Source organism: Polyodon spathula, chromosome 15 (genome assembly GCF_017654505.1).
Source record: "Polyodon spathula isolate WHYD16114869_AA chromosome 15, ASM1765450v1, whole genome shotgun sequence".
NCBI lineage: Eukaryota > Metazoa > Chordata > Actinopteri > Acipenseriformes > Polyodontidae > Polyodon > Polyodon spathula.
Window position 1 is genome coordinate 21,714,870 of NC_054548.1, and position 12,189 is coordinate 21,727,058.

Genomic DNA, 12,189 nt, shown 5'->3' on the forward strand with positions numbered 1-12,189 from the left:
CGTCGTAATCTGATTGGCCAGAATGACGTCGCTCAAAGCCCAACGTCACTGGATCTGATACAGGAACTTAGAGGGCAACACATCTAGAGGTAAGGAAAACACATTCTGCGACAAAACTTGGAAATATTAGAAAGATCGTATTAAAATAGAACTGACCAGTGTTGTTAACATTAACCTGAATATAGCACCGTGCATGTAATTTACATGTATTAAAAAACAAATAGTTAATTGAAGGACGTAACGGTGGTGCACCATGGGAAGAACATGCATACATAAATATACAGTAGGTTCACAATATTTCCATCGCTACTGGCTTTTTAGTAAACATTTAATAAACAGTAGTATACAAGGTTTTTCGTGCGGGCAAACACCTTTATTGGCATTTTATATGGTTCTGTTTTGTTTTGATGCCTTGTAGTTTAGCGCACACATACATACGATATGCGATTATATGTATTATAACTTTTGATATATATATATATATATTATATATATATATATTATATATATATATATATATATATATATATAATATTAATAATATATAATTAACATGTACAAATAATTAACTGCCATCATTGCCATTTGCTCCAAGGTTGAGAAACGGGCATTGTACCTTTTGTTGTTGTTGTTGTTGTTTTGCAAATCATGAGTGAAACTACCTAGTGCTTTTGTTATTTTAACATATACTTATAGTACAACGATGGCATTTGACAGCCTGCTTTTCTGGCTGTAAAGATCGTATTTGGGAATTGCTTAGATCTTGTTGTTTTCCCCGTAGTCCACATTAACATATATATGTGTGTTATTGATGTTGTTTTTTTGTTTATTTGTTTTGTTTTTTGTAGGCGGTTGGCTAAGTTTGTTGGCATGTATTTGTTGTGTTGCTTATATTGTAATTAAAACAAAACGAATATAACATTAACAAAATATTTGTATATATATATATATTATATATATATATATATATATATATATATATGACAATATATACTAAACCTCTGCTTACAACTGTTTTTCATAAATTTCATGACCTTTGAGAGTCTTATGAGTAAAGTCTAACGTATAAACTGAAAATGAAAATCAAAGATTGCATATTTTACTTTTACTTTTAGTTTAAATGGGCAAACAAACAGTGAGGTGCAGTTTCTTGTTGACCCCTGGTGGTGCTCAGATGGCTCTGTCCCTGTGAGAATTCTTCTGATCCCTCAATGTTAAACACCTGCTACTCTGCTGGACAGATTCTGACTCCTGGATCTGCAGGCCTGCTATACTTGCATTTCCAGGAAGGAAAATGTGCTTCTAATGGGAATTAAAGTGCATTGTTACATTGCAATTAAACCTGTTAAAAGGAAACCGATTCACTTTCATGAAGGAGAAGAAGACATTAGCAGACATTAAACACAAACCCAGACTGGACAGTATTAGAAGTCACCCTAAGGACATACAGTGCCGTACATGCTTTATATGAATGATAAGCATTGTTGAATACAAATAAAAACATCTATGGACAAAAGTTTAGCATCACGTATAATTTTAGGATTAACAAAAATAATATACAAACAATATGAATAAAATGTAGATCTTTAATTTAACATCATGTAATCAAAGAAACTACAAAATGATATATCAGAAGTCATAATAGTACTACATTATTTCATGTTAGATTTCTAAATGTCACATTTTTCAATTTATCAGTTTTCTATTGTCGGTGAGAAACTGCAAGGTGGTATGGAACAATATGTTAACATAACATTATTCAGCAGGTTTCATTTGAATTTATGAAGCAAAATTAGTTAATTCTATAAGGTGAAGCAAAACATTTGTACATAGATAATATAATACAATTATTTTATATTTTATTTCGTTTTTTATTTGTATTTTCTGGCTGCTTGTAATCACCCCAGTGCTGATATGTTTTGTATTTCACTGTAGTTTAGGAATCTGTAAAATCCATCTGCCAGGATTGACAGTATTTCTGAACCAAAATACTAATAATAAAAATATATATATTTTCATTTGTCTGGATCAGGAATACAGAGACATTTTTAGCAGTGGATGAGTGCATGAAAACTTACGGGTAAAGAGCAAGGAGATCACACCCTGAATTTGGGATGGCAGGGTTCCTGGATAACTTTCGCTGGTCCGAGTGTGAATGCATCGACTGGGGAGAGAGGAGGAATGCTGGTGCTTCCATAGTGGCGGGAGTCTTGGTAAGTCTTCTCCTTCAGTCAGTCTTGTCGTACTTTGTTCTGGAAAGTGTGGGGAACAACAAAAGGTAAATGTCTTATTTGCTGTGCAGTCAGTTAAAGCCTGCAGGATCATTTAGTGTAATTGAAAACACCTCAATTAAGTTGTACAAGATGTACACCTCTTGCTAGGGCCAATGTCATTGCTGCTTCATCCCTCTCTCAAAAATACTTATACTGCACATACACTGTAATCTGTGGCAAATTCATAAAGGGAAGTAATCTTTGGAGTTACAGTAGATGCCGTCCAGAGTTCTGGGAAATAAGGCGTGCAAACCTAATGTTTTCTTTTACAAATAATATTTCTGTTTTCATTCCGGATATTCTTCAGGAGTACATTTTTCAAAAACAATCTTGGTGTAAAGTCAGTTAGAACCTAGATAAAGTATCCTACTTACAGACCATCTGTTAGTCCCAGCAGTATAAGACTTTGAAACAATTTTATTGGTCATCCTAAGGTTTAAAAAAAAAAAAAAAAAAACATTTTTACAGACTAAAATAAGACTCAATACACAAAAATGGCAATTCTGCTGTTATATACAGAGAACCATGTACCTAGGTTTGCTGCTGAAGGTTTAGTAGACTTCATCTACCTGCCATAAAATGTGTTTATTATCTGTCTACGTTGAAAAAAGTATAAGGTTTTTATCTTGAAGCAGATCCGAGTTGGATGGGAATCAAATGTATTCATGCTACTACTTTTTCTGAATCATACTTTTCATGAATCATACAGCAGTGCTGCAAATTCTAATGAAAAAGGAAGTTTGGAGTTTTTATTTGGCAATGCCAAATTACAGTAAATGAGGCGGAGGCACAATAGTTAAAGCAGATCATTCTTATCTTGATGTCTAGCACCAAATGCATCCCATTTTTGTACGTTTTCATAATTTGTACGTTTCTGGTAAGTTCAGAAATGAAGATCCAGATTTATTAGCCTCAGTTGTTGCAATTCATGGCATGGAAAAGACAAACAGCAGCAACCAGTGATCTATTTAGATACAATTTAAATGTTAGAATTTTAATGAAAACATCGACAGGCTATTATTCTAACAAACAATCAAAAAATAAGGTGATTTCTCCTTTTCCTTTGGCACCAAGTTCTGTTGCTGAAGGATGGGGCATTCACCAAGAGTAAAACAGAAAGCCAGGGACTTGATGAAGAGGTTTCATTGTCTGTCCGAGAGCACTAACATTACAACAATTAAAACGCTAAGAGGTCTGTTCAGTGGATCGAACCAGTGCCAGATCTAAATACAACTGTTGTCAAAATCATTAAAAAGAAGGGGATTTGAACCAGCATCTCTAACAGTGTGTGTGTGTGTTTGAAAGTGCATTTTGTGGAATGACAGGTTTTGGTCTTCATTTAGTATTTTAGCGCTGTTTGTATTTATCTGCCACTTTTTAGACTGATTGAATAGACCCCTAAATTATTAACTTACTGTGTTTTAAAAGATGTACATTTCATCTGCAAAGTAAAATAATACATTCATTGAACAGCTTATAAAGGCAATATCCTGAGAATTGTTGTAGTTGAAAAAACTGGGACATTTGATTTGCTACAGTAGTTTATCACTCGCACTGTAATTGCAAGTCAAATCACGTTGGAAACCTCTGATCTGGTTTTAATGGGCTTGTACGTAGGCATTTGTTATAAGATTTTATTAAACATTCTGTGCTGCTGGATTTAGGTGCTAAAATATGGCATTTTTTGGTATTTTGGTCCCCGTTATTTTCTCCATCTCTTCAGATCATTTAACTAAATTGGTAAATAATGGTGTGGCAGGGTGGAAGCCCTGTCGTGCAAGTAGTATTGTATGAATGTAAGTTTGGCAGGGATGGGGTTAAATCTATCCACGCCAGCAACCACAAATGTGGCCATTCACTAATAGGGTAATTGAGTGTTAAATGAGGAATGGCCATATGATATATAAAAGGAGAGAAAAAAACTGAGATATTTTGGGGTGAGTATTTGACCTGTGTTTTGAAAAACTGCAGTGAAGACTCTGCCCAGCCTGGACAATAGCAAACATTTATTTTGAAATGTATGTGTTTGTTTTGTTTGAATCTTTTATTTTGGCCCTTGTGCATTTGTTAATTAGTTTTTGTTTAATAAACATGCGCAAACAGCGCTTCACTGCACCTTCCCTGTCTGGGTCACCTTTACTGCAAGTAACAACATGGGCCACAGTGCTATCCTGCCACAAGCGGTGTAGCTGCTCATGAAGTGCTGATAACAATTGAAAGTGATGAACCGTAACATTTTCCAAACCGTGTTGCAACCCATCCCTTGTCCTTGTGCTCCCTGCAGTTCTTCACTGGCTGGTGGATAATGATTGATGCTGCTGTGGTTTATCCAAGCCAGGAGCAGCTGAATCACGCCTTCCACACCTGTGGTGTCTTTTCCACAATCGCCTTCTTCATGTGAGTCTCTCCTTGCTTGTTTTCAGTTTGCAGCATAACAGCTATTTATAGGGTATTGTGGAGGGGAGGGGCTACTCTGGATCTGTGTCTTATTTGAATCACCCCCCCCCCCCCAAAACCAAAATTGCTACATATCCGCTTTTTCCATTCCCTGCGGTTTGCTCTGTATAAATGATGTTGTGTGACAAGGAAACTGGGTAGGGTGGGGTGCCCATTTTCAGTGAAACTACCAGAGATACAGGTTTGTTAGAATCATTGCTGGTACAGATTTCTACAGTATAAAGACCACAAGGCCACAGGAAGAAATACAGGAAGACCTGGACGCACGTATTATTTCCACCAGGTATCGTCACCCCTGTATACATATTCCCCTTTTTGTTTTAGTGAATGTAGTTGTGTTCATGCACAATATACAGTAACGAGTTTATGGTCCTACTACGCTATATGCAATTTATACATTTCAGCTCACTGTGTATTCTATTTTTCAGGATAAATGCCGTGTCTAACGGCCAGGTGAGAGGGGACAGTTACGGGGAAGGCTGCTTTGGAAGGACAGGTAAGAATGCACGTATGCCTCATATCCAAAAAGTATCAGGACTTGTCAGTACTGGTGTGAAAACTTTGTTGGATCCTCCTCCATTCTTTACTACAGTTCTGTCTATTTCCACCACCAGTAATGCAGTGTACAGAATTATGTTGCTGTTCCCTTGTGTTGTCCTCAACAAACTATCAAAACACATACATTAAAGTAACTGACAAAATAGTGAGTACATCTTACCTGTCATGCACTCCTTAAATTCTTGTGATGACAAACAGTGGAAAAACTCTGCCTCAGGGTGTGTTTGAAAATCATTATTATCCTGCTATGGGTGCATAATCTGGGCTGCTGCTGATTTGTATGAGTGGAGATGAATGTAGTCGTTTTAAAATGAGCTATTATTGGAGACACTAGCTTAACTGGGAGAACATACAGTTAGTGGTGGTTGAGGATGAAGACATGAGATCAAGAGGACCTAGTTTGTAAGCCTAGCATAGCCAATGAGTAATATTGGGCACAACAACCTATTTGAGGGTCATTCTTAATATACAATATTAATTTAAGTTGCTAGGTTTCCTGGAACAGTCGACCCCTTACCCCCCGTGCAGCAATTACTAATATTTGCTGTTTGTCCACAGGTGCAAGAATCTGGCTGTTTCTTGGCTTTATGATAATGTTCGGATCCCTCATTGCATCTATGTGGATTCTGTTCGGAGCCTATGTTGTTCCAAGTAGGTGTTTATCAGAGTTGTTGTTTGTCTGTTATTTTTATGTTTAGTAACACTAAAAAGACAAATGTTTAGACTGTATCTATTTTAAAATTAGTTTTTGTTCACATTCTTAAATTCCTATGTTTGTTGTGGCCCCAAAACACATGTTAATGTTGAATACATATTCAAAACAATCATTAACTGAAACAGAAACAGCTGTGTAGGAGGACTAAAACTGGGTGAGGAACAGCCAAACTCATCTAACAAGGTGAGGTTGCTGAAGACAGTTTACTGTCATTTACCAATTGATTTTATTTTATTACTACTACATGTACAACCATAGAGTGTTTTATACTCTAGTTATGAATGCTTTATTTTCTTTCGTAAGGTTCTGATCCACATCATGATGTTAATACCGGCACCCTAATATGTGTAAACCTTCTATTTTGTAAACCCCTTTCCACTGGATTTTAAATGTAATTGAATTATTTTAATAAGCAAGTCTATACATTACCCCTGAGGCAAAGCAGTACCAGCGTTAGTTAGAAATTAACAGTTGCACTTCTGTTTGTATCATAAAATAGATCCCTAGATTTCTAATACTTTATTTTCTTGAGCCTCATTGTATATAAGTTGCTAACTGTTTGTAACTGCTGGTAAAATAACATGACATTAATTGATTTCTGTTCATTTGTATTACTGCTGTTTTGACCCCAGAGTTAAATCATGCAGGTAATAATCCAGGACTTCTGCTGGTAGTTGTAGTTGGGTTAGATGCCTGTTAACAATTTGACCCAGTTCTCTTCATGATTTGATCTTTATTGCAGAGAAGGATGTGTACCCTGGGCTTGCTGTGTTTTTCCAAAATGCGTTAATATTTTTTAGGTAAGTAGCTTGTTGGGATTTGGTTTACACTTTCTTCCACTTATAAGTGTTATTCTATGTATAGTACCCCCTTTGGGTTTGGGCTCATCACTTATCTCTGTTGAGGAGAGACTTACTCAAATTAGAATGTGTATGTCATATATAGTACTGTGCAAAAGTTTTAGGCATGTGTGAAAAAATGCTTTAAAGTAAGAGTGCTTTCAAAAATAGACATGTTAATAGTTTATATTTATCAATTAACAAAATACAAAGTGAGTGAACAGAAGACAAATCTACATCAAGTCAATATTTGGTGTGACCACCCTTTGCCTTCAAAACAGCATCAATTCTTCTGAGTACAGTTCTGAGCGCACAGTTTTTGAAGGAACTCGGCAGGTAGGTTGGCCCAAACATCTTGGAGAACTAACCATAGTTCTTCTGTTGATTTAGGCAGCCTCAGTTGCTTCTCTCTCTTCGTGTAATCCTAGACAGACTCGATGATGTTGAGATCAGGGCTCTGTGGTGGCCATACCATCACTTCCAGGACTCCTTGTTCTTCTTTACGCTGAAGATAGTTCTTAATGACTTTCACTGTATGTTTGGGGTCGTTGTCATGCTGCAGAATACATTTGGGGCCAATCAGATGCCTCCCTGATGGTATTGCATGATGGATAAGTATCTGCCTGTACTTCTCAGCATTGAGGAGACCATTAATTCTGACCAAATCCCCAACTCCATTTGCAGAATTATAGCCCCAAACTTGCAGGGAACCTCCACCATGCTTCACCGTTGCCTGCAGACACTCATTCGTGTACCCATCTCCAGCCCTTCGGCGAACAAACTGCCTTCTGCTACAGCCAAATATTTTGAATAATATAATAAATTTTGACTCATCAGTCCAGAGCACCTGCTGCCATTTTTCTGCACCCCAGTTCCTGTGTTTCCGTGCATAGTTGAGTCGCTTGGCCTTGTTTCCACGTCAGAGTTATGGCTTTTTGGCCGCAAGTCTTCCATGAAGGCCACTTCTGACCAGACTTCTCCGGACAGTAGATGGGTGTACCAGGGTCACACTGTTTTCTGCCAATTCTGAGCTGATGGCACTGCTGGACATCTTCCGATTGTGAAGGGAAGTAAACATGATGTGTCTTTCATCTGCTGCAGTAAGTTTCCTTGGCCGACCACTGCGTCTACGGTCCTCAACGTTGCCCGTTTCTTTGTGCTTCTTCAAAAGAGCTTGGACAGCACAACTGGAAACCCCTGTCTGCCTTGAAATTTCTGCTTGGGAGAGACCTTGCTGATGCAGTATATCTACCTTGTCTCTTGTTGCTGTGCTCAGTCTTGCCATGGTGTATGACTTTTGACAGTAAACTGTCTTCAGCAACCTCACCTTGTTAGCTGAGTTTGGCTGTTCCTCACCCAGTTTTAGTCCTCCTACACAGCTGTTTCTGTTTCAGTTAATGATTGTGTTGCAACCTACATATTGAATTGATGATCATTAGCACCTGTTTGGTATAATTGTTTAATCATACACCTGACTATATGCCTACAAAATCCCTGACTTTGTACAAGTGTACCTAGAAGAACTGATGCTGTTTTGAAGGCAAAGGGTGGTCACACCAAATATGTTCACTCACTTTGCATTTAGTTAATTGATAAATATAATCTGTTAACATGTCTGTTTTTGAAAGCATTATATATGTGTGTGATGGGGGTGTGTGTGTGACAGATTGCCCTCTGGTCACACGTTTGTCTTCTCCAAATAAACACTTTTAGACACAGAATGCCAGGAAACGCCATAGCGTGTGTTTATTATGTACAACAAAAAGAAAATAAACAAAACAAAGCCTAACCCGATCTCAGGCCCTAGCTAAACAAATCTTTCCCTAACTAATAACAAGGCAGGCTAACCTTGTTACCTTTTCACCAAAACCAAATCGTAATCCAAATACCTTTCCAATAGTTTGTTGTCCCATTTCCACAATACACACAATAACAAGCTTACTCTCCCAACCAAACTCCTACTATCACCAAACACACACACACACACACACATTCACACCCTTTAAAACATAATTAATTAGTTAATTGAATTAACCTGTAATTGGTTCTGACTCCAGTAACCTCTACTGGGTCCTAATGCCCCCTCCCCCAGTGTATGGTCTGTACTACATAAGGCCTATTTACTTTAAACCAGATTTAATTATTTTAACTCTCATTTATTTGTCACACCATTATCATTTAGTAGTTAATCAATTATCCCATCTTTAGTTTTAACCTCAAGCACATTATATTATTTAATTTATTTGTTTACCCTCCTGTTAGTTTATGTTCTCCTTTCACAATTTGCTCCTTTCTAGCCAATCCTTCACTCTATATATATATATATATATATATATATATATATATATATATATATATATATATATATATATAGCTTTGTAGACTACTATAGTACATGTTGCACTTATTTTTTTCAAATTCTCCTTAATCCTAATGTTACAGTGAGACAACATGGGCAACTCTTGTAAGATACATTCAAGAGCACACATATTGGTAAAGTCCATAGTCACAAAAGCTGCACCTTTATTTTATGGTTTTGAATTTGCTGACAGAATCAGAACCTTCATTATCTCCTGTACATCATCAAATGTGTTACTGTTCGCCTCACATCTTCAACCAGCTCCTTTTTTATTACTTTTTTTAAGGGTTGACTCTGTGAAAGTAATGAAACCTGTTTACATTGTGTTTTGTCTGTTTTACAGTACACTGATCTACAAGTTTGGAAGAACAGAAGATCTGTGGGGATAGCCCCTTCCTATCTGTCAGCACCAAGATACCCTTTCTTCAGTGTTCTCACCAAGATTCTAAAAAACTCTAGAGGGTAACCCGGTTCAATATAATGACTTGCAGGAATACTTCCAGCAAAATGCTATCACGCCCTGCAATTCCTTGCAAAAAGCGAAATGGAACTAATTGAAAGCAAGCCCGTGAGCACGTTTTTCACAATCCTTAGAGGGCAGTTCAATGAACAAAATAATAACAGCAGTTAGCATTGCTGCAAGACCTGTTTTATTTACCCTTTTGTCCACTGAACCACTCCACCGTGGCATGATACCATCAGTTGCAGGGGAGTGTGTCTAATATTAAGCTTGTTATTCTGTCGCATATACCTGAGTCAGTGAGGATATTACTGGAGATTATTGATGGTGCCGTTTAAAAGCAGCAGAGGCACTCTTTCTTATTTAGTGGACGGAGGGGTACAAGATTATAGCAAAATTATTGGGACCTCCCTGTGCTTTTAGGATCTTGGTGACAGCACTGTACTATAGTCTGGATACAGGTATTAAAAAAGGTAATGACCCCCGCTCTTCAGCGCCATGGGGCTGGTTTTTCAAAACATGTAATCTGGCTAAAAGTGATCCGGATTTTGTAGTCCTATATTTTGTGATCGTTTTTATCCAGGTTTTTAGAAAGTGTCACTGCTGGATTAAATTTATCCACATAAGAAATAATCACGATTACGAAATCCAGTTTCTGAATAGGCTAATTTTGAATTTATGTGTGTGTGTGTGTGTGTGTGTGTATATATATATATATATATATATATATATATATATATATATATATATATATATATATATATATATATGTATATATATATATAGCACATGCGTATGCTTTTTTATTAAAGCTATACCACTAAATACGTGTTTTAATTTTTGCTTGCATGGATACTTAATATGTAAATACTATATTCTAACACTCTATTTGGACATGTAGTGTGTGTTTGCTATGACAATTCAAACAAAATATCGCTGTTCTATGACAATTTAAAAGCTAAATCCACCTCTGCAGTAGGATCACAATAGTCCTGGTATTTTGGATCAAAGTAATTTTGACCTCTTCTTTAAATTCTTAAAAACCCAATTGCAACATTTAATCGTGATTAAAAATGCGATCGGATTACCAAAACAAAGTCCGGATCACAGTAATCCTGATCGCATTTTGATGTTTTCAAAAACCCAGTTGCGCAATACAATCCAGATCAAACGCAGAAATTCAAAGTTTTGAAAAACCGGACCCTGGTGAGGACACCGAAAGGCAGGTAATAATAATACTGCCAAACTGAGAACAATATTATCTTGTACAGCTCAATCCCTTAGCCAGTGTTTCATATTCTTCCAACAGGTCATTTTATAAGTTGTATTTTTTCTTTTTTTAAGAGGGAACAAATTGCCATATTGTCCTGCCTTATGTATTGCTTTTAACACCGTAGTTAAAGGTGCTACTTCCCTTCAGCTGCTTTATTTTTATGTTTGAAATATATGTATCTTATCCTCCTTTTATGTTGAAAAGAATCGGCTGTAAATAGGATGCCATTAACAAAAAAAAAAAAAGGGTTTGTGATTATTGTGTACATTATTAAGAAAGATATTGTACTCCTGTGTAGATAAAGAGAATAAATAAATAATATGAAGTAAGTTTGGGTTATTACGACACGATAGAATTGTATTGTGAAAGGCATGCTGAAAAATTAGGGTCAGGGAGATCATTTTGGTAGTAGGCAGAACAAATATTTTGCCCATGTAGAACTGCTGGTGAACAGGGAAAGGACTGCTGCCTATAAAAGCTTTGAAGACAGCCCTACACAGAACTGTTAACCAACATGTAGGTCTAGGTCTAGGGATTGTTTCTTTTTACTAAATGTGAATATTACCATATAGCACCTACTTAACAAAGAATGCCTCAGAGTATATCATTGATAATACCTGCAATCTCTGTAAAAGGAGTATTGATCAATTCCGTAATACATGGTGGATCACTATCCAAATCGGAATTGATTTTGGTGTGTGATGTGAATATTAAATACATTTACCTCCATTTTATTAATGGATAAGTTGATAAGTCAAGCAAGGGTTGGGGCTAAGCTTCTTCTTTCTTTACTTAAAAACCCAGTGAAGGGAATTTTCTCTTATGACCAATTTCAAGATTTATGTACAGTACATATCTTGTGGTCTCGAGGTGGGTAAGTGCATCATAAGAGGGGGAAATGTGCTGTGCATTAAGTTCTGATTTTAGTTTAAAGGCTCAATGATGTCTTTCCAATGAAAGACAACAGCACATATGCTTTTTAACCAGATGATTTAAACCTCTATCAACCAAGAAACCTTTGTTGGTTATTGTGTTGAAAACACAGAAAATGTGGCAAAGGTGGTAGCGGTTTTTACTGTGTACATTTTTTTTCCCCACAACAAATGCATAAAGTATTAAACTGTTTAATACATTTAATAGCAATGGTTGTACAAATGTAGCTAGATACAGAACGTAACAAATCTTACAAAATAAGTATCTTAAATACAGTAGGACCTGTCATCCAGAATCCGATCCTGTAAGATGATACCCCTAT

The 12,189-nt window shown here is 36.5% G+C and overlaps 2 protein-coding genes across 3 annotated transcripts in view; one reads left to right on the top strand and one right to left on the bottom strand.

Moving 5' to 3' along the window:
• On the top strand, nucleotides 1-10,042 carry LOC121328153 (transmembrane protein 50B). Of its 2 annotated transcripts, none has more exons than XM_041272672.1 (7): nucleotides 1-89; nucleotides 2,033-2,213; nucleotides 4,558-4,670; nucleotides 5,159-5,226; nucleotides 5,847-5,939; nucleotides 6,746-6,803; nucleotides 9,545-10,042. In XM_041272672.1, the coding sequence occupies exons 2-7, from the start codon at nucleotides 2,115-2,117 to the stop codon at nucleotides 9,588-9,590; spliced, it is 477 nt and encodes a 158-aa protein (XP_041128606.1). In that variant the 5' UTR covers nucleotides 1-89; nucleotides 2,033-2,114; the 3' UTR covers nucleotides 9,591-10,042. The 2 variants fall into 2 exon arrangements, with proteins under 2 accessions (XP_041128606.1, XP_041128607.1); XM_041272673.1 differs by lacking the exon at nucleotides 1-89 and adding an exon at nucleotides 136-283.
• Nucleotides 2,167-12,189, bottom strand: part of LOC121328152 (interferon alpha/beta receptor 1a-like) — a 26,743-nt gene continuing 16,720 nt past the window's right edge. The window contains exon 7 of the mRNA XM_041272671.1: nucleotides 2,167-2,252. Within this exon, the coding sequence (XP_041128605.1) occupies nucleotides 2,232-2,252 (21 nt within the window). The 3' untranslated portion in view covers nucleotides 2,167-2,231. The remainder of the gene's footprint in view (nucleotides 2,253-12,189) is intronic.